The 23,846-nt window shown below is 38.6% G+C and overlaps 1 protein-coding gene across 2 annotated transcripts in view; it reads right to left on the reverse strand.

The window, feature by feature from the left end:
• The window catches only part of tbc1d22a (TBC1 domain family member 22A), a 136,746-nt gene that overhangs the window by 111,118 nt on the left and 1,782 nt on the right, over positions 1-23,846 (reverse strand). For both annotated transcript variants that reach the window (XM_023350401.1, XM_023350402.1), the window contains exons 3-5: positions 17,756-17,939; positions 16,717-16,969; positions 14,041-14,223 (exon numbers count right to left, since the gene is read on the reverse strand). In XM_023350401.1, the coding sequence (XP_023206169.1) occupies positions 14,041-14,223; positions 16,717-16,969; positions 17,756-17,939 (620 nt within the window). The remainder of the gene's footprint in view (positions 1-14,040; positions 14,224-16,716; positions 16,970-17,755; positions 17,940-23,846) is intronic.

The following is a 23,846-nucleotide window of genomic DNA, read 5'->3' on the forward strand; positions in this document are numbered from 1 at the left end:
TAATAAAAAAGAAGAAAACAAAAAACAAAACTGAAATGTACGTAATGAATCAGCCAAATTCCTCCTCAACTCTTATTCAAGGCACTACCTGGAAATTGATAAGGCATTCGCGCAGAGTGAACGGTATTGATTAGCGCTGCCAAACGACTCTACCTTGCCTGTTCTTCAAGGCAAATGCAATGTAGGGCCAGTGACAGATAACATAATAGGAAATAGCAACGGACTAAGTCCATTGGCTAAATTGAGTGAAACGCATTAGAGCTTGTTCAGCTGATGAGAGCGGCTATTTATTCACTATAGTTCCTGCACATCTTCCACTTAAAATTTCTGCCGTACCTTGTCCCCCCGCTGGCTTTAATTATACAGAAATCCAATACAGTGATCTAGTGCGCGGCATGGCTGTGTTAGTTCAGAGGAGTCAGTGCTCCACAGTGTGGGAAGGTTTCGATTACCTCAAGGCTACCTTTGCAGCAGCGTCATTTAAAATAAAAATACCAACAAAAAAAAAGAAAAAGAAATTACACTAAATATACCCTCACTGCTTTAAGACAGCTTTTTTTGTTCTCTTTTTGCTTTTGAAATCTGAAAAACAAAAGCAGAGAAAGTTGGTTATTTGAGATGAAAAACGTTATATTATAAGAGAACTGCTAGAAGTATGCAATTCTCTCTGAAGTTATAGCTATGTGGATATACATTTTTGAAATCTAATCTCTTCTGACCTGTTTAAGGTTTTTAGTCTACATCCACGACAATGTATGTGGTGATATATGGTGAAGGGGATGTTTTATTAACAGATAAATTGAAGATGGTATGGGTTGAATGAGCCTGAGGACGTTTTAGGGATGTGCGATAAATTGTTTTTATTGATTGTCGGAGTCAGGATTTTTGGGGGGTTATTTGGTCAATGCATTGCTTTGGTTTCCATAGGGTGATGTAATCACGTCCAAGGCCACCATATTGTTTGACAAGCGCGTCTTTAAGCTTCTTATTAATTAATTTATTTGGACATTGAATTCAGATCAACCCTATAACAAAATAAAACAAGGTTCAAGCAATTTCTTTCTCTTTTTTAAATACAAGAATTAAGTCATAACATTATGAGAATACAATCGTAATATTAGGAGATTGAAGTAGTATCCCCCCCCACACAAAAAATACAAAAAAATTAATTATCCAAGCTTTTTCCCCATTAAAACTACTTTTTTTTTTTTCATTTTAAAAAATTGTTCTGGTAAAAGTGCGTCTTCATGTTTGCTAAAGTTATGACTATATTCTCGTAATTAACAAAATGTTATTGTAGCCTGGCCCTGATTCTCCGCCATACAACTCACAGGCGGAAAGACTGAAATAAAAGTCGCTTTTTGTTTTCTATCATTTGAAACGTCTGTTTTAGAAAAGAAGGTGAGAAAACAATTAATTAAAATCGGATCTAAAATGTGATACTCTCTTTATGAAAAGAGAGCATCACTCTGTATAAAGAGTGATGCTCTAAATTCGCTCTGGCCCGTCACATAAAGTCCAGATAATTAATTAAATGGCTGCAGTTCAAGGCATTGTGTGCCCTAAAACTCTCACTTTTTCTGATTTGTTTGTTTTTGTAGAGGGAAAAAGAATGATGCCGAGGCGGTGTGGAGTAAAGCTGGTCCCTATAATCATAACGACTATTCTTCCTAAAAGCAGTCTGGGTGTCGGTTCCAGATCCTTTTGGTGTCTTCCCCGCTTCTCCGTTCCAGTTTCCTGTCTAAATACTGTGAATAAAGGCCACAAAATCCTTCAAAGAAATGCTGAAGTAGTCCTAAAAGTTCACCCCAAATCAAGAAACAGATCTCCCATCCTTAACTCACAACCTCATCTACTTTTAAAGCAGTAGAAAAGGGTAAAAAGAAAAAGAAAACCTATCCTGTACAAACTCTCCTATAGTTATATTTCTTCCAACACCTAATCGAAGATCTATCCCCCCCTATACCCTTTGAACCTTCATTTGCACTGTCAGGCAAAGAAATGAGTTCATGAATCTTGGTAGCTTGGGCTTAATTAAACTGCATTATATTTCACCCACCGAACATTAATCTCACCAAAAGAGGCAAAGCGAGGAGGAGGTGTGTGGCGGTGTTAGTCGGCCAAGGCTCGCTGTATCCCCGTCGCACACACGCCGCTCAAACTTGTGCAACTGAACATCGCCGTTACCCTGTCCAAACTCTCACCTGCTGGACAATCGAGTGACTTTTCGAGCACTTGGAAAGAAAATGATTGAACTGTGACAATCCTTTCCAGCTTCAGCTCATTTATCTACTCCTGGTAAAAACTAAACCCTCTTCCAGTTCCATTTCAGTCAGGTTGAGATAAATAGATTTTATCTCAATAGATTGATTAATCAAATTTTCTGGTTTAAACTATTTCATTTCTGAAAAATCTGGATTTTTTTTTTTTTTAACCATTGCACTCATTGTTTTTCCAAGGTTCTTAGTGACATCAGCCGACCCGCGGCCTACCATCTTGTTCTGCAAAAACGATTCACAGCTTGTCCTTCAACTTTGACTGAAATAAAAGCAAGTTTTTGAAAATAGTTTCGGTCATTCGTCATTTCTTTATACAAACTGTCTCTTTTTTTTTACGTTTTTAAATCTTATGGTTAATATTTTTTATTAGTTTTTAATCATTTTTACTTTGGTTAATGCTTTTATTGTCATTTTGTAGCACTGAGATTTACATGTAAATTGTATTAAATTAAATCATGACATTATAAGCTCTGTCCCCATATTTCTAGAATTTTCTTAGAAACTTTTCCAAATGGGGCTCTCTTTAAATTATATATGAATTTCAGTAACTTAAACATTTAAGGTACCAATGTTTTACCAGGGAATTTTGTAAATATTATTCCAAATAATTCCCATTTAAGACGAAAAACATTCTATAAATTTTGACATTTTCCATATATATATATATAATTTTTTTATTTTTAAATCAGCATTTGCTTTCATAAGGTCGCACTGTATGTTTTTTCTAAAGTTATAATGCAAACATATAAATAAACTCTCAATCAACAGTAATATAATGTTAGCTAAAATAGCACTAAAACTTTAACATTGTTGTCTTGAGTTTTCATCTCCTGCATTTTGGTTTAGTTTCCTTTAAAGATCACCAAAAAAAATGAATGAATGATACCCCTAAAGAAATTGCAGGTGTGAATGGAGTTGGAGATGAACTTTGTTGAAAATTAACTGTTCTGAAAAATATGTTGTACTTTGTAAGTCGTCCACTCCACATCTCTGATTTCTGGGGGGGCAGGGGGAGATTAAGGAACAAAACTCTTTTTCCCCTCAGTGGGAAGAAGGAGAGGGCAACATGAACCCAGTCGACATCCAGGCTAAATTGCAGATGTCACTTCATCAGTGCGAGACTTGCTCATCTCTCAAAAAACACATCCGCCTCTCTGGGGCGATCTCTTGTGCATTATGAATGAGACATCCAGCCAAGCCCCTGCTCCAATGGAATGAATTAAAGGCATTTCGTGACATTTTGAAAGTTAATCTATTGTTTTTTTTTTTTTGCTTGTCGTTACGTGGGCGAAAAAGTTTCGGCGCCCGTCCCAGAGGTGACTGGCTGATCTCGTCGCCTTCACAGAGACCCGCGGTTAACGACGCAAACGAGCCGCTTTCGGCTGACGGATTTGTCACTTCTCTTTATGCGTTGTAATACAAACACAGAGGGGGAAAGAAAAAAAAAAGTCCTAATTGAAATCATGCCTCTATAAAAACAATACAAGGGAACTCATTAAAAACTAAAACTCAATTTGGAGTCAATTCGCTCATCAGGCAATTATGTCAAAACACACGGAGTAGTGCGAGCGGGAGCAAGCGACTGCAAAGTTTTCCCACGGGGGCCGGCAGAGAGTCATTATTACACGCACTCTTTGGAAATTAGTATGATTGGTTCTGTGGGTGTTTATCATGCTGGCAGGGGGACAGGCCTCGGGGGAATTATCCCAGCGAGAAAGCCTCAACCCCGCAGGAAGCTTTCTTCCCCTCGCTGGCCTGAAAAAAAAAAAAGAAAAAGAAAAGAAAAACACCTGTAACAGCATTAATGTGCGACTCAAGGGCAGCTGCTGTTAGGTCTGCTCTCCACACTGTATTCCATTATGCATGACCATGCAGGAGTGCACTTTGTCTTGGCTGGAGTGAAGCTGGGGACCACAGGGGGGTGATTAGGACACCGTGTACCTTGTATTGAACACTAACAACAGCTGCTCTGAGGCCGGACCGTCTGACCGAACGGACGCTCAATGACACTTCAAAGATTCAGAGGGCGAAGCGTTTGGGTTTGGTTACGACAAAAAAATAAATAAATTCTCATCAGTATGCACACACAAAAAGTCATGAGGTTTACAGAAAGCTCCAAACTCAATCTGTCTTGATTAAAAGAGCAGTATGTGTTTTAAAAGCAATTTAAAAGTGCCATTTTAAAGCATATTCAAGCAACTATTACTATTTAGTTATAAAAAAAAAACGCTGCATATATCAAATATGATTTAAAAGAAATTTGACTTTGTCATTTAAGGCCTTGATATTGGGCCTGTCTTTTAAGAAAGTCCTGCTCTTTCTGAAACTCCACCTTCAGGAAGTCATCACAACATGGCTGCTCTATCAACCCTTTAACAACATTTTTTACCAACGTTTCACTGAGAAGGAGCTCCTACAATGAGCTCAGCAGACGTACAGTTTCACCAGGGTTTTGGTAATTGCTGCTGGCTAGTCTTAAGGAGCTGAGTGGAAGAGTCCCGGGGGAGGTGAGCTCTGTGAGGCAGAAGCTCGTAAACTTTGACACTGCAGCTCAGAGGAGAAGCTTCATCCTCCAGGCACTTTGCACATCTCAATGGTTGCCATGGGAGATTAAAGGATTCCTCCAACATGGATGAAAGAATCATAGCAACACTACAGGCATGTTTTTGATGAGGACATGATGGAAAGCTCAAAAAATTTAACTCGCATAATACTGTCCCTATTTTAGCAAAATCAGGAATAATTGTTGTATTTTAGAATTAAATTAAAGAAAACACATTATACTTTCCTGAAGTGATGTTACAAATCCACGGTACTACAAGGGTGCATTCACACCAGACCTGTTTGGGCCTCTTTATTTTAACTCTAGCTTGTTTGCCTAGAAAGTTCAGTTTGTTTAGGGAGGTGTGAATCTGCACAAAAACCCCTCCAAAAGCAGGAAGTAGATGAAAGCGCAGGGCATTGTGGGTAAATATAACCAAATCAAAGAGGCAAATCTAACCATAGTGGAAGAAATGGCTCATAGTTTGTTTTCATTTATACCAAAGACAAAAGAGAAATCCTACAACTGTTTAATCATGATGCCACTCCATTTTTGAAGGAAGTTGCACTCACATCTTCTTCAAAGGTTTTTTGTCATTTTCTTCAGTGGTTCTTGGTGCAGCGCCACCACAGGTGAGGAAAAGGAATACGTTTTGAAAGGTTTTTTTGTTTTTCTTTTTCATTTAATAGCTCAGTGTGAAAACAAACCACACTAGCTGAAAATGTAACAAATGTTGCAATTTTGGTCCCCCAATCAAACCGAAATCTCCCATACTAACAGGTGTGAGAACATCCTTAATCTCAATAACACAGTGAGAAAATTTGTCTGGAAACATCTCTCCCCCTTGGTCCAAAGAATTGTCAACACTTTGCCAAAAAGAACAACAACAACTAGGGTGGTGACTGTCTGGTGGGTAAATCAAGGAATAGCTTTATTAAAAACTAATTTGTTAAGGTGTCTAGTTAAAGTCAAGGTTAGTCAGCACCTTTGACGCTCTAAAAGCTTCTCCCAACTGCATTAGAATCCAAACATGAATAAAATTAACTTGCGCTGCTGTGGAACATCTTTTCTTGCCGCGCGACTTTAAGAGCATAGGTCAAAGAGTGTCTCTGCACCTCCTCTATGTCTTCCTGTCAGTCAGTCAACCTGCCTCACCAGTGTGCACGGTCCTGTGAAAGCCAGTAAGAATGGAAGACTGGGAGGAATGGAGGAAGCGCTGTCAGTCAGTGCTGCCTGAGCAGGAAGCTGACAGGAGCACGCGGGAAGACAGTTGGCAGGCCGGAGCCATGCACTATTCAAGCATCATTCATACGGAGCGCGACTACTGGGGCAAAACAGCACACGGTACGCTACAACACACACATTTACGCATGAGGACGCCACACACACTTGGAGTAGAAGCGCGTTGTGCAGCCAGAACTTCCTAAGCCGATCCTAATTCTAGCTTGAACTGGAATGGGTGGATTCATATTGTGTTCCGAGTTTAAAAGTTAAGTTTTAACAGACGAATTAGAGAGAGAAGTAGTCAAGAGTTAGGAAAAGTCCGGTGCAATATATGATGGTGATGAGAGGCGTCCATAACCCTTAAATGAGTTTTGATTATGAATATTGCTCTTTTTGTTACACCGCTCCAGCATCATCTGGATACATTTTATTACTGAGGAAAAAAAACAAAACACAATACAATCAGGAGGGACACCTTTATCATGCGATGTTTAAAAAAAGTCCAGCCTCCATCCAATGAACCCTGAACACTTTGTGAGAGTCCTGAATGGTCCGACTCATCTAAAGGACAAAAAAAAAGCATCAGGGAGCAGATGGCTCGTAAACTAATGGGACTCCTGTATATAAAAGAATTTAAAAAAAATAAAATAAAATAAAAAGATACTCCCTTCCTGGATTATACCTACTCAGGAGGCCTGATGGATGGCCCAGACGGCTGCAAGGGGACACTGGACACAGATGAGAGTGTGTGTCCGTGTGTGTGAAGAGCCTTTTTTATTATTGGTATGAAATAATGATGTGCACAGTCAATTATCTGAAGCTGGCAAAAGGTCGTCAACCCAGCCATATTACTTAAACTGTTTCTAAATTAGGTGGAAGTGCTTCACGTTATATTTGTCTTAAATTTATATATTAAACTGTAAAAAGACCTCATCGTCATAACTATAGTAATAGCTATATTATGACTGAAAAAGTAAGAATAATTGTCCCTTTTTTGTTTTAAATAACAAAAAACTATGTTATTATTATCCTATCTGTAAATGCTGTAAGTTCATGGTTTGTTTTTTTTTTCATTAAAGATGGTGCTTGTAAGACTCTTCACACAAGTCAGCATACAGATATACAACTAGTGGTGTTAAACAAAATAATTAGGTAATATTAGGTCTACCATATGCCTGAAGAAGAATAAAGTCAACAAAATAAAACTGTACACCACTTAGGTTGTTAAAAAGGTCAAAAAGGTATTTTTCTCGACGTGCCACCACACAGTCGTTCCTTTAAAGGATGTGAAATTAAGAAACATTTAAGCCTAACTTGACTTTGACTGAAAAATCTCTCCTCCTGCACCAAAAGTGGCACTTTGACCACTGAGATTGTGTCCAGTGAAGCTGATTAAAGAGGAAGAGAATGGGGAAAAAAAAAAAAAAAACCTCTCTCAGAAGACCACACGGTGTAACGTATGAATAAACCGAGCCAGACAGTCTGGGAGGATTCTGACACAGGAGACAGCTGGTGGTCGGACCAACCTTATTATGTCAGGTGTTCCGCCTGGGGATGTGCTCGGAGGCAACGAGTGCGCACACGTAGGCACGGCCATGATGTGCCTTTGTGCGGTTATTACAACCAAGAACACAGAGAGAGCAGTTTAATACAAGAAAGTAAAAAATATATATATATAATGAGTCGGTGTTTTCTCAGTATTTACTTTGAAGGATTTACCCCATCAGAGAGAACAGAAGCTACAAAGCATTTCGTCTTTTTTTTTTTTTTTGTTGCACTGATCAAACGGCCCTAAACGATGCCCTCCTGACTCACACAGAGAGAGAGACCCATCGACTTCCTCTAATTCCGCTTTATCGCGTCACGCTCGGGACCCACGACACACACCAGGGGCACCGTCGCACATGGACGTCGCTTTAAGGCGAGCCATTAGGACGGAGTTAATTGAATTACATCGGCGCTTCACACTTTGATGGCGTCTAATAACTTTGCGAGCGGCGCTTGGTGGCAAGCCCCGTCGTGTGGCGCCGGCTGCTGTGAAAAGGAATTGCGGATGGCGGCGAGCAGCGGGCCTCCTGAGCGGGCGAAGTGAGGGAGCAGCTCGCTGTGCAGCTGCGGCACTAACAAAGAGCTGCAGCACCCCCAACAGAGGGTGGAAGCGCACTGACGGGCAGCGAAGGCACCGAGAGGGAAAGTTCTTGTCAGCATGAATAAATGGGAGCGAGTTTTCTGTTGTTGTTTTCTTCAGTTTTTCATCCTCGTTTGTCACAGATGTTCGTGAACATGTGTGGGAGTACGCACGCACGCGTGCGCGAGGCGGGCTCTGCCTCACGCGTGGCGGAAGGGTTTGGGGGGAAGGTGGGACGAGTCAGAGGCCGAGACAATGTACGAAAGGGAGATTAAAACGAGGCAAACTGATCAAAAGGGCAAAGTGTAAGAGAGGGAGGAAATAAATTGCAAGGCGAGAAGAGAGAACAGACCATCACCATGGCAACAGCAGCATCTCTGCCATCCAGCTTTAAAAGCTGGATGTCAGATGTTCTTCGAATCGATCAAAAAAATAAAAATAATAAAAAAGGTACACACATGCATAATCTTTGTAAAAAATAAAAAATAAAAATCGCATACAAAAAGGTGAAGACTTTAATGGACAGAAATCCACACCGAGGTAAAAGCATCTCTGCTTAAAATATGACTCTTTACTTCTTATATAACTGCATTGGCATTGTTGTTCAATTAAAAAACTGCCTATTTTTTCTGTTCTACCAAAATATGTAATTATATTTGAAGTAGGTTAAGAAACAATATCTCAATATACTACAGGCTGGAGGTTAAATCCAATGCCCAAAAGGCTCAGGGTGATGCTGGAGGAGCTGCATGAATCTCCAGCTCAGGTGGAAAATCTGTTAACAGAACCAATGGATCAAAGGGAAGAGACGTTTCCAAGCTTGAAATAAAAACACTCTGGACTTTTCCACATTTTCTCACCTGATAGTCCCGAAGATTGGTTTGATTGGGGACCAAAATTGAAACATCTGCCACATTTTAAGCTGTTGAGGTTTGCTTTCACACACTGCACTGTCAAACAAACATCAAGATTGATGGAGACATCATGAGAAATTCTGCGCAACTTCCTATTACACAAAACAAACAAAAATGGAGTAGTGTCAGATTTTAGCGGTTGTAGCATTTCTCTCGTCTTTACCAATACTATTTTTCCAAATAGTATTATACTCCCAATTTGTTTTGTTTGTATTTACCCAGAATTTCCTGCGCTATAGTCTGCTGCTTTTGGAGCAGTCTCCCATCCACTTTGAATCCAAATATGCATTCAAACTGCACAAGAGTTCACTTCAACTGAACCGAGAGGCCTGTCACAATAAACAATGAATCAATTAATCGCATTATTAACCAAAACAAACTCAATTTTCATTTGCTTGGTTTACCGTTTATTCTTTTCTCTCTCTCTTTCTACCAAAACCGGTCTTAAGGCTGCTGCTTTGGTCTCAACTATCCCTTCTTTGAAAGACAGAGACTTCAGAATTCATTTTATTTGTCGTTTTTGTTGCTTTGTTAATTTATTTTGGATATTTTAAATGTCTTAAAGTTTCAATGTTTAAATGCTGAACAGAATTTAAAGTTTATTGGTCTTTGAGAATGTGTTCTTGCATTATTCTTCTATCATTACTACTATATTACTTGAAAATTCCCTCAAAACAACATTTATTGCAATAAGTTGTTGGACAATTTATCGGCCGGCAAAATTTGTTACTGTGACAGGCCTACCGAGACCTAGGTTGGTAGGTTGGCCAGCATTTGTTTGTTTTGGTCCACATCAGAGTTCGATGGCACATTCACATCTCCCTAAACAAATCTGTCTTTCTATACAAATGGACTAGACTCTAGTCCATTTGTACCTTTAAACAAGTGTGTCTTCACCTCCGCGCCAGAGGCTCCGCCGAACCCTTGGGACCGACTCATCGAACCCCTAGGGTTCGATAGAACCCAGGTTAAGAACCACTGGACTAGAGTTTGCTTAAAGTGGAGTAAACAGGGCTGGTGTGAAAGCACCTTAAGACAGGGACAGAAATCCACCTCTCACCAAGGCAACAATCACAAACACAAAAGCAGACAACAATGAAATTGTTTAGGTTGCTATTCTCGTGTTGGAGCAAAAAACACACATTTCTTTGAAATTAAGAATTTCAACACTTGCATTTGTGTTGGTCAATCGCAAAAAAGAACAGAGCAGAACATGTTGCACTCTGTGGGGTTTTTATTTTTTTTTTTTAAGTGTTTCCGCCAACCCAACAACCTGAAGTCCACATGCCTGCCTCTCCCCACTTAGCGGGCGACCCGTTCAGCTTCGCTCAACAGACACGGTCGCCTCCGGATATCCCGAATAATTAGCAGAGATCAACCTGACATCAATCACCCTCCTCTCACGCGTGCGCTCGGGTCATCACCTTTTTAAATGACCTTACATACTAAACAGACTGCTGTCACAACCTGTCGCAAGGCTCAATGGAGAGACAGCATGATGGTGCCAAAGCAAAAGACGGGAAGGAAATCTGACAGGCACTGATATGGATCTGAATACTTGTACAGCCAATCAGTGTGAGGGCTCTGGTCCACAAACACTGCTCCTCGTGTAATTAATTACACCTCTCCGAGAAAGAAAAGGGCTAACGGATCTTTCCAGCCCTCGTCCTTTGAGCAAGGACATTCCCTGCTGAGAATGTCTGCTGGTGTGTTTAGAGGAGTGTTCGTGTACCACCAACAGCACTCGGACACTTTGATTTGAAAATGGGATTGTTGCTCTTAAAGCTTTGTGCCTCTTTGATTTTACCACAAAGGAAGCAGCGGCACCATTTACCAAATAAAACGGTGCCCTCGGTGGGTCGCATTATCACTTTTTGGACTGTTTAAATTCCCGTCTGACCCGATCTTTGGTCTTGCCCGTGACCCAATTTCCCCAAAGGGATCATTAAAGTTTCATTCCATCTTATCTCCCCCCCCATCCTTCTCTCTCGCTCTCCCTCCACCAATCAGATCACATTGCAGCGCCGCCCTCCTCCAATCCTTCACTTAATTATGTCCCCTGAATGAAGTTCATCTTTCATGCTGCCAGCGGCCCGGCTGCCTGGCTCGTCTGTTCTGGGCCATCTAATCATGGCGCAGAGACAAACTAAAATTAGATGGTCAGCATGTGAAGCCTGGCAGACCCTAATGAAGGCTGACGTCTCAAGACGGGCCGCTGATATACCAGATGCACTTTGCTTGAACCGACGATGACCGTTGTTGACTAGCGCTGAGGATGAGCGAACCCCTTTTCGCATTGGTTAGCAAAGTCTCATGCAACGAGGAAGGAAGACTGTCCCATGAATCAAAATTAGGGTTTATGGTTTGGAAGTTTGGCAGCAACTCTTCATGTACGCAAGCTGAGATCTAAGTAGTGAGCTGGATGTAAAATAACAGAGGTTTAGTTCAACTGTACACAGATGAGTTTTTGTAGTGTGCTCACTCATTGTGAAGTAGAGCGACAATGGTGTAGACGGAAAAAAAATCTGTTGGATTTCAGTCAAATCTTTACTGCAACAGCAGCATACAATAGTTCCTCTCAGGTTTCCTACAAGATTTTCATTCAGCAATTCAGTATTTGTCCTTTAATTGACTCAAATTAAAGTTCTCTAACTATTTTCGTCCAGTTAAAAACATCCAAAGGCTCACTATAAATTTACTGAAGAGAATTTAACAAAGCTTAAACCGTATACAGAATCTTTAAAAACTTTAAGTGTAAAAGATTAATGAATGGAGCATGAACAAATGGAATGGGAAACTAATTGAAGGATGGTAAAGACAAACCATTGACCCTCTTTGTTTCTACAACAATTCTTAGCTATGTTTTTCACCGCAAATGATTGTGTGTTTAGTTTCTAATATTTTTGTATCAATGTCAAAATCAGTAAGATTAATTTATGAATATTCAATAGGGAAAGAATTCCAGAAAAGTTCATTATCAAGTTATTAAATACAAAATGGCCGCAGGGAAAAGAAGAATCGTTTGAACTAATCTGTAGCAAATCTGCTCTTTGCACCTTTTCAGGTGAACCTTTCAGTTCTGACAATTCATCACTGAGTCAGTTTCAAACAAAACACTTGGACTGGGTTGAGTCATTTTGTGTAAAATTGGCCAATCCGGGTTTGAAGATAAGTTTTATGAACTTTATGTTTGCTTAATAGCCCTAGCACTTAAAAAAAAATACAATAATTGTGTTTTAAGACAGAACAAATGTATTAATTTGATTAAAATAGCCAGAGAAGACTGACCTACTATCTCTATATAAAATCTAGATTGGAAGAAATTTTTTTAAGAAGTTTACTGTTCCATTCTGATAAACCAAGAGTGATTTAAAATGTCTCACTTACACCAACTTTATACTTGGCATATGTCAGATTTTTAGACAAGCACACAACATAATGTTCACCTGCAAAGTGTCGCACCTTTTGCTTTCTGAGCGTTGAGCAAAGAAAGAAACAAATAAGAGATTTGTATGAGCAAAATGAAGCCTCTGTTTTTAGTACAGTAAAGGTCAGACAGAGGTTATAGAACATATATGATCCATGAAGGGGGAGAATCTTTTCATCCTTTTGAGTTCAGTTGTTCATTTATTCAGTAACCCACATTTTGTTTTCTTCTTTGGTCAGTGTTTGTTATATTTAGTTGCTGAATTTAAATAAATAAATAAATAAAAGGAAAGTCCAAATCTAAATTAAGCAATTCAGAACTCAATGGAAACTGGTATCAATTTGTGAAAAAACTAATTTGTGTGCTTCCAATAACACATTTGCTGATGCTGTACAAATAATAAAAAAAAAAAGTTTTCAATTTTATCTTAAAATGTACAGTTTCCTGATTTGTGTAATCTATAATAAATGTGTTTTGATCAGCTTCAAATTTCAAAACTTCCCTTTTTAATAGAGATACACAGAACTGAAAGGTGGAGGCAAAGTATGGCAGAGAAGAGACCATAAACTGAGTCAGAAGTCAGAGGAAAAATGTGTAAAATCATTTCCTACAAGAGGTTTTTGAGGTTCATTTGGGCTGCAAGACAGTGAGAGAGAGCAAGACTTTTAGCAGGCAACAGGAAGGCTAGACTTACTAGAGCAACTTTGCTCTGTTGGATATTTCAATCTTTATTGCGGAACAAGACGGAATTAGAAATGTTGGTGGCTTTTTGGAAAATCCAAAATTAAAGGGTCACCATTCTCGACATACACATAGAATGCACCAGTTTAGCTTAAACAGCGCTAATCGCAAAAACAACATGCTAAAGTCAGCATTAAATGACAATTGCAATCTTTTTGTCAGATTGAAAAATCTGACAAAACGATGTTTTGTGGAGGGTTCTTAAGAGTGTGGCTCCTCAAAAAAGAAGAGATAAAAGCATAATATTTTGATCTTTAAACTTCAGTAAGGATGGCTACGTCATCATGATGTCGATCATCAATGAAGGACTCATGCAACAAGCTACTGTTCTAGTTGTCCAAAGTTTGTTTCAAAGGACACAAAGTGAACTGTAAATAGGAAAAGATCTGGAGGAGTTTCCGGGCCACTGGGGTAGGAAAGTCTCTGGGGCTTGATAAACAATAAAGGCCTGTCGTTTGGGTAGAACAAAGGCCTGTCATTTGCTTTTGTTGTTGCTTGTGTTTCTAATCTGCATGTCCAGATGGCTGGATGACTCCCCCCCCACCAACATGCTACATCGTTAATAGCTCAGCACAGCTGGCGGACAGAGTGAAAAGCAAAGGAGTACAAGGAAATGAAGAAGTGAGAGAGAGAGAAAGAGAGCTTTTAAAAAGGTAAAGACAAGGATAAAAGCCAGACAATTAGTGAGAAATAATGAGATAGTCGGAATTGCTGTGGTGAGCGAAAGGCTTGCGACGCAGACTCTGACAGATAAGTGGAGGCTGCTGGCTTTGACTATCGCTTACCCAGATCTGTGTTGGGCCCCGCCAGCAACTGTTTGAACTTATCCAGGCGGGATGCTTCCCTCTCGGTCATGGCCGGGGTGCCAGATGTGTTCTGGTCAGCCATGCGAGCCACTAATGGGATGACGGGCGGCCGATGGGGCAGAGACCTCTGTCTGTGGAGGCCGGCGCGCTCGCCCGCCGCATCTGGTTGAGGGATGGAGACGAGATAAAGAGACCGGTTATGTAAACCCAGAGCCATTTCAGACAATGCGGACACCTTTTGCCGGCTGTAAGTGGAACTTAATTACAGTCGGCAGATCGTTGCACAGCGACTTGTTTTCTTCCTCTATGAAGTTTTTCACATTACGACCACAAACCTCAATGGGTTTTTCAGGGATTTTGTGAGATAAACCAACACAAAGAGTGAAAATAATACATATGTCTAAGGCTGGGACAATTAATCAGATTAGTTGTGATTAATCGAATATTGAAATGAGCATCAATTTTCGTATCGGAATCAGAATAACCGGTAAAATATGTTGCAATCCCACATATTCTAAACATTTTTCTTTATTAATAAAAAAATCAAGAGGGCTACGATAACTCGACTCAGGTGTGACAATGCATCCACATGTGGCACCCTCCAAAAATGTGGCTCCATGTATAAACTTCCATGTCCAGTTTGCCACTAGATGTTTGCTGCACATAAAGGGGCGCAGCAAACATCTAGAAGAAGGTGCTTTATACAGCTGTTCAAAATTCCAACTACAGCATGTGGAGTGGGTGGCGTGGAGTAGGCCAACACCCCACACCACCCTGTTTTCACTTCCTTTGTGTTAATTCTTTGGCGCTACCGGAACAAAGGTACAATGAATACAATCAATGTTGAAGTGATACTTTCTGATGGTCTATCCAATAAAAGCCCAATAAAATAAAGTGATGTTTATAGTTGCAGCGTGATGAAATGTGAAAATCTCCAAGGGATAGGAAAAACTTTTGCAAAGTTTATGGTTTAGATTCAAAATAGTTTATATCCAAGGTGTGACATATGTAGAAGCATCTAGTAAAAAGATGTCATTTCATCTTCTATCATTCATTCATTCTGTTTTCAAGGCGTCGCATGTTCAAACACAGGTCTAACATACGCAAAAGGACAAAAATCAAGCCAGATTGTTCCAGACTTTAACATTAGAGGCCATCTTCCTTCTGTCAGGATACACACTTAATGAAGTTCACACACAGGCAATCTGCCAAGAGCTGGAACAAAACCACAACACTTCTACTGCAGGCAGAGTTACACAAACGCATCATGGCAATTAAGAGGACTGGCATCTAGCCGATTTTAATATCTTATTTGCTTTTTACAGGAACAAATAAAAGGCCACAAATCTGTTCTCAAGTACTTTATTTGCACTTAGAAAAATTAAAAAAGATCATTAAAGCAGGCAGCAGTTTCTGTGTAACTTAGTGAGCCCATTTAACAATACTTTATACAGTCTTAAACATTCTCTTTAATGAAAAACGGCTGGAGAACGTAGCTAATGCTTACATGTTGTCACAGCGCACTATATTAATCATTTCTATGAGGAGAGGAAGGAAAACAGACAAATTATGGGCAGCACAGTCCATAATAAGCAAATAACACTGCAGCTTATGCAGCCCTTCGTGTCTCCGGCTCTGTCTAAACTGCCGGAAGGTAAAGGGGGCTGCTTGTGCGATCTGTCTCTGAACAGCAGAAAGTCTGAACAGCAGACGCCCAGACAGGCAGGCAAACGGTCTGCCACCATGTTCACCAGGCAGAACATCTGCATCTGCCAGCGGTGGACACACTACCGTGCCAACTGGCTTTATATCCTCCTCTAGACAAATATGGCGTTTGGAAAATGTTCCGTCTGGTGACACAGCAACTCCTGCAGTCACGCTAGACTACGTTTTGAGATTAAATCAAGCTTTTGGTTAAAACGGATAACTGATCAAAAGGAGGCAAGAAGATGGGAGTCATTTAGGAGATATCCTACCTTAAACCATGTTTTTTAGATTAATTTAACAGGTTAATTTCTGCAATTAGTAGGAGAAAATACACAGATGGGTTATTAAGGCATATGCTGCCTCCTTTATCTCGCTGGTGAAGCGTAGATATATGAGCAGAATTTTACTTTTTCTTTTTAATTTATTTCCATTAATATATTTTATTATGTTTCTGCACATTGAAATCAGTAAAAGGTTTGGATATCCGTTTGCCTCAGGAACAGGATTCATTAAAGTGTTTTTGATGGTTTCACCAACTCAAATTTAAGACTTTTTTAAGCCCCTTATGAATGGAATTTAAGATCTATTTCTCCACACACATGTACAAACTTCATCCAGCCAAATGTTGATAAATTTACACTTACCCAAGACAGGCACAAAACAGCTAGCTAGCTAGCAAGGGTATGTTAGCAGTGAGTTAGCTGTAGCCTCAACCAAAGACATCACATATATAAGTAAATGTATATATAATGTCTATGTCTGAGTGTGACTCACACACAAAAAAATAGAATGTATCAGATAAATTTAGTCTTTACAGGACTATAATTAATATATTAGTTTGTTAACAAATATGTATATTTAAGTTCTAACTTTATTGTCCAAATCATTTCAAACAGGTGAGTGTGAATAAAAGAACCCTTTTGTAGATTGGGTGTGTTGTTCACTCACCTCTAGGTGACCCAATTGGAGCTTCACTGTGGGATTTCACCAGACGGCTATCAGCGTAAGGGCTGCCCTGAGAGGCAAATGATGCATCTGGGCTGATTGCCTCCACTTCCTCCACTCTGAGATACTCATCTTCCTCTTCCTCTTCCTCCTCCTCCACCGCCACCTCCTCCTGTGCGTCTTCCTCTCCCTGACCCGGCTCTGTCGTGTCGTCTTGCCTCCGTCTCTCCTGCTGCTTGCTGTGATTCTCAATCACCTGCGCGGATAACAGAAAAGCAACGACCAACGCTGACGAGCGTCCGGATTTGGAGCGAAAAAAGGCTGGGGAAATAAAAGCCCTTTGGAAAGACTTGTAAAATGAACATATTTTAAGATTCTAATGAATGAAATTTAAGATCTGTATCACGACGGAAATGTACCAAAGCAAGTACTACTTGTGAGATTGGCAATAGATGTTGAACGACAATTTTGTTTACAAACTTTTAGACTTCATTATTCATAATTATTTTTATTTGACGTTTCTGTTGTGTTTATTTATTTTGGATATTTAAGATGTCTTCCAGTTTCTGATCTATGAGAATTATGCCATTACAATAATGTTACTTGAAACTGGTCTCAAAACAACTCTATTGTTTATTGCAATAACACAATTTATTGTCCAGTAGAATTTGTTATGGTGACAGGTCTAGGTGTAATAGCAGCTAATTAGAGGTAACTTCAGCCATCTTCAGTACAGAAGTTGTCTGCAGGCGACTCGACCTTTTGCCTGATGGAAAGTCTTCTTTTAGGTTTTATTGGCACTATTAAATACTGCTGTCAGGTCAAAATTTACAACCTATGATTAATGTATTTAAGGCCATTTTTAATTTAATTTACTTCAAGACATTTTAATGCTTTAGGACTTTGTAAGGAGATGCAGACTCCCTATTGGAGCTCAGTGATTGTTTTAAGAATATGTAAACAGTCAAATCCTCTACACCTGATAAAAACCATCAAACTAAACCAAAGTATTTGGTTCAAATGGGAAGACAACATTATTTGCCTTATTCGCCGTCTCCATGACAACCTCAATGTTAAGGTTCTGTGCAGCCATGGCCAGCAGCTCGTCGTCATCGTCGCCGACATCCCAGGCGTCGCTGGTGATGCTCTCGAACTCCTGGAAGGTGGTGGCTTTCTTTGGCTTGCCTGGCGTGGCCGGAGGGGGTTTGTTTCCTGCTTTGATTAGACTGCAAGACACACAAGAGTGGACGAGTGGGAGATGATGGGACAAGAAGTTGGAGAGAACAAAAAACAAAAAAAAAACAACTGGGATGTTATACGAGGAGGCAATGGAAGGGCTGAATTAGAACTATAGAAGTTTATAAATGCAGAAATGTATATTTTAGGAGCTAATCTGCTGTTAATGTTTGCTTTTGAACTTGCTTTAGTAGCTGCGTTTCACCCTGTATACATTATTACAAACAAATAGCATGGACTTCCAAATAAGTCCAAACCCAGTAGGAAATTAAATGTAGGTCAGGCTTATTTTCTGTCTGGTTTAGTTCCTGATTTTATTACAATTGTGAAACACCAATACCACTCCTACACTCTTTTTTTTTTTTTTAAAAACAGACGTAAAAAACAAACAAAAAAAAAACAGCTTTGTGAGACGGCAAGAAAAACAGATCACTTTGAGAGCTGCGCAACAGCAGCATGAGTGTAAATCCTACACTCATGATGTGCACGATCATTTAATTATGCACCACAAATGCCATTAAGTTCTATAAATTAAACTTTATTATGAAGCTGTAATAACAAAATTGCCCAATCTTATTAGTCCTTGCAGTTAATAAACATAAAATCTAGTAAATCCTGCAGATCAGATCATTTCTTTAACAACTATTCACTATTCTGTGCACCTCAAGTATGAAAATTTTTGATGACTTTCACTTTTACTTCACTATATTTCCGAACTTAATTGCGTACTTTTACTCCGATACATTTTCAATGTGTGGTTTAGTTACTCGTTACAAAAAAGCGAGAGAGAGAAACAAAGTGTTTTGACCCCACCTACTGATTAGCAAGGAGCAAGCAGGCTACCGAACAAAGTCCGTAGCCTGCTTGCCTGGGCTTGTTCATCACCACCAATAGGATACACCTGTTTCGCTTCTCCCATTAAACACAAAGCAAGTCTCGCAATCAGCAGCAGCCACATGGAGGAGGAGACGGAGACCACAACGACTGCAACTACGTCGGACACGTTTCCAGGGGAACCACCAGCTGGTGATGAGAGCCCATGGCCTTATTTAAACACAATACACTCTTTCGTGGGTGTTAAAGATTTGTCGTAGCGCATGCAGTTTATGTTATTCCTGCCCGAAGATGTGGAAATTCTATCTTACAAAAACTCCCCGTTCAACTTGAAGAAACACATCGAGGTAACGTCTTATGAAATGGTTATAATCCTCCTGTGTCAGTAACTATAGCTTGGTCACTAGACACTACTGTATTGTGAAACGTTGACCATAAATGAACTTTGTTTGGCATTGTTTCCGTTCCACACGTGGTGTATTTAGCTTAGGCCTAATGTTGACTGTAGCAGGCTACCTAGACTCCTCTGTTCAAGGGGGGGCAGAAACCATAGCAATAGCAATTTAGACTGAATTTAATGAATATAGGAAAGGCATGCAAGTTCAAAACCAGGTTTACAGATGCCAATAAGCTGCATTTCCCTCCCAATTCTTTTTTTCTTTTGCATAATGACCAGTTGTGTGCACCACCTACTGACTGATTCACTGATTTGTGAAGTAGAGTAATCGTAACAGCTCTTTTTCTTCATGTTGGCCGCATTTTCTGTACCATTTATTTTTCTCATTTTCAGCACTGACCTTACTTGAAGGGAAAACTTAAGGCTTACAAAAACTTTGTATTTTCTGTCCTGGAGGGTATACTAAGAAGCTGGTTCAGTTGTAAAGCAGGTTAAGTTAACCTTGTGCTATAGGTAAAGCACCTAATTTTCTTAACTAAATGATGCCTGCAGGTATATCTATTAGCAGGTTTAATTTTGCCTGCACTTGGTTGTGTACATTATTTTAAGTGTATTTGACAAGTTTACCAAAATATAAAAAATGTCATTCAAACTGCATTTGCTTTGTTTTACTTTTTACTTGTACTTTTCATTACATTACTTGAGTACATCCATTTTTACAGTAATTTCCATACTTAAGTACAAGAAGTTTCAGATACTTTAAGACTTTAACTCAAGTAACATTTCAGTCAGTGACTTGGACTTTTACCAAAGTCATATTTTGGAGAGGTACTTGTACTTTTACTTGACTCTGAGATTTCAGTACTTTATACAACACTGATTCTGTGATTATTTCAGCCTTGGTGTTTGAACAAAATGTAAGCCGATAAAAACAAATAACAGATGGCGGCGTCATGAATGTCATTGGAGACTGAACAATGAGCTATGCTATCACAAAGCTAACAAAGATCATGCAATACTGATCAAACATTGCATGCTAATGAATTTATTATGTTTTGATCCTTATTTGCAGAGTGTTCGGTTTGTACAGACAATTGTTTGTAATGTTGGTAAAAATCACATTTATTTATTTGTGGGAAGCCAAAAATGTGTTCAGAAGTGCTACGTTCTTGACGAAAGAATTATTCTTCTACACCCTGCCATTGAAAGTTTTGGTTTCTGATATTTCAGCTGCTTTCTATCCAACGTTGGCGTCAAATTTGTTTTGTAAGTTGCATTTTGCATGCGTGGGTAATGGGTTGTTTTGATTTTCAGTTAATTAAGGGTAGCATTAATCTATGCATAGTTTGATGATATTTAAAAAAAAAAATCACTTCTTCATTCGTAGAGCAGAACGACTGGCTTGAGGCACGAAGGCCAAAACAAAAATGAAACCTGTGTACAGTTCACACTTCCTCGGGGAATTACTTCAGAATATTTCATATTTTTGCTGACCACATTAGTAAGTATATCAAAAAAGTAGAATATCATTAAATAAAACATGCAAATGACAGAAAACAAAGACAATGCAACTTAAACTTACTGATGATTTAAAATGAAAAGAAGGGAATACCAAACTGTGGCTTCAATATAAAACAAAAGTTCACAAGGTGAAGAAATTTATGGGGTTTTTCCCAGTTGGGAGAGAAACAAACATGGGAGACATAAGTTTAACTCTACCAGCCTTCAGGCAAGCATCATTTCTCCTCTGGTTCTGACCGGCGTTGTTGCTCTGATCCAAATAAGCGTCTGCACCCGTGTTTCTCTCAAACACAAAAAAAGCCAGGCAGCCGTGTATAGCATCTGCTGTAAAACAGCAGCAGTGAATGTTGCTGCTTATATTAATATTAGAAAGTTCTTTCATATGAAGATATATTACAATAAATTAATTGGACTCTGCAATTCAACACGACATCATCTAAATATGGAGTCGTGCTCCAAAAGCCTTTGTGTTATTAAAGTGTTAAAATATTTATTTTCATTAGAAAAAAAAACAAGGAGGAGGGAGGGGAAGGGGGAACTAGAGTGTCCATATTTGATAAGTTTGTGTTTTGAGTTTTCTGGCTCTGAAATATGATGACAAACATTTTCAAAGTCTGGCCAAACCAACATGGAGTGTGAAATATTCAAAGGCTACGTTCATATTTATGTAGTTAAAATATAATACAGTGAAGCAGCTATCCATACACTGAATATTAATTCTTATGCTCTTAATTCTAACTAAACTTGAAGCATTAAAACTAAAAAATGCATGGCCAGCATTGAATGGCAAATGGTAAACATTTTTTACTGCATTCCATACTTTAAGTAGCTGCAAAAAAATAAAAAATAGGTCAAAAGAAAACAATCATAACAAAAGAGATTTAATTAAACTCAACCTTTCTCTTGGGAGGATGGTGTGAAGGGAAGAATCTGCGACAACAATTATCATAATAAAGAACAAAAAGAAATGCACCCGCACTGGCTTGCTTTCACCGTGATTGGAAGAAAGAAAAAGTGTGAACCTACACAATGACATAAAACATAAAAACAAATTAAATCCAACTCCTCTGTGGAAATCTACATGATTAAGCATCAATGAGAAGAAAGGAGATTATAATTAATTTTTACTTCATCATTGCCAGGGGTTTTGTGTCTGTCGGTCATTGAGAATAAACATTTTATCGCTTGCGTTTTTCCTTTATCGTTTGACTTTTTGCAGTGATTCAATTCGATTCGGTAGCAAAAAGGAGCGATTTCAAAGCCATTCCTAATTTCAGTTTTGAGTTACTCTTCCTGAATTTGTGATGAAACACAAACAAAGCCTCAGTAACAATTGAAAATCCATATCGCACTTAGAGTAAGCTGTGATGTGAACCTGAAGCATCACAACTACATATATTTAAAGAGAACCACTACTGGAGCACTGTGTACTCAAACGCTGGTGAACAAAAACTGTCGTCAAAATTTCACTTATTGTCATTAATTACCCTAAAAATGCAACCCGGGAACAAAGCATATTTGTGTGATAAAATTACCTAGTCAAAGTTCAGACCTTAATCTACCTGACTATCTGCAAGAGTGTGTGCAAAGACTTGAAAATTGTTGTTAATGAATGTTCTACAGCCAATCAGTCTGAGCCTGACTTGTTTTGTGAAGAATGAGCAAAAACAGATCAGCAAATGACATTCTTTTTTTTTTTCTTCAAATGCTTGTTTACATTTTTCAAACTTGTCTTTTACATATCTTTATGTTATTTCCTTATTACAGCATAATAGAAATTAGAAAAAAAATAAAAACACAATTTTGTAAAAAAAAAAAGAAAAGAAAAAACAAACAAAAAAAACTATTTCAGGTTGTTACAGTGATATAAGCCATGCAAAAGTAGTACATAAGTTTAAATCACAGAATATAATCAATTTAAAGTTTCTAGAAGTGCAAACACAATTCTATTTTTTTTATATAACAGGGGAAAAAAGAAGATTATTTATCCAGCTGCAGTTGTTGATGTTTCAAAAAAAAAAATCCACATTAGACTGATATTTTATGACTATAAAATGTATAATGTGTTATTTGCAAATATGAGAACAAACATTCAAGGGGTCAGCGGTTTAAAAAGATAAGTTGGTATCAACAATGAAAGCCATCTACAAATCAAAGCTTCAGGAAATGAATATATGACAACATCTGCTAGAATGTTTTAATATTTACTATGTCCATGTAATAAATATGTCTGTGAAGGTAAGCTATATCCATAACACAGTTACACACTCCCACCAACGTCTGTCAGAGATTATGTAACATCTTGATTTCACTTGACATGAATAAATCCTGTTGTGTGCCAAAAATAAATCTGAAATGTTTTGTTCTTTGGAAACAAGATTTTCTTGTAGAGTTGGTTCCAGTGAGACTTCAGAACAATTTCTAACCAATAGGGCACCAGAGCTATCCTGCAGGACCTGACGTGTGACATTCCTAACATGCATTAAAGTCTTGCCCAGGTCATACCAGTTTTTGTTTATGTCAACCGGCAAAACAAACCGTTTCACATTCTTGACTTGGGCGTGGCTGCCATCCCTTTCAGCGATGTCATCAAGAAGTTGAAGTGGCTTCTTTTAATTGGATCCCAGTAAGTTCCAACACATTTTGGGATGGGAAAACAATCTCAAAACCAAGGAGGTCCATTTGAAGTAATTTGACATTATCTACTTATTGAATACTGAATAGAAATCTGGTTGTGAAACTTCAATAATATCTACCAACAGGAACCCAATCTAAGATTATTTGGTTTATCTGGGCTAAATGAGGATCAGAGCCATAATCAATGAAACTAGGTTGTACAATCTATTGGGGAAAAAAAACACAAATAAATTCAAATATACAAGAGATTTACATACTTATTTCTGCAAGATTATTTAATTCAATAATTCATCTAAATACTCAAAGAAATTAACTGATATACAACAATTAATAGGTAAGAAACTGCATCCTTAACGGTATGAAATTGTAGTCCATTAGGAGTAATGAAGCAAAACCTAATAAACACCTCAAACCCATTTATTAATTCAAACATTGGTGAGTTCCCCTGCTGTGCTTTAGTGTACAAAAAAAGGAAAAAGCAGAAAAGACTCAACATTTGTATAAAACC

Source organism: Xiphophorus maculatus, chromosome 17 (assembly GCF_002775205.1).
Source record: "Xiphophorus maculatus strain JP 163 A chromosome 17, X_maculatus-5.0-male, whole genome shotgun sequence".
Lineage (NCBI taxonomy): Eukaryota > Metazoa > Chordata > Actinopteri > Cyprinodontiformes > Poeciliidae > Xiphophorus > Xiphophorus maculatus.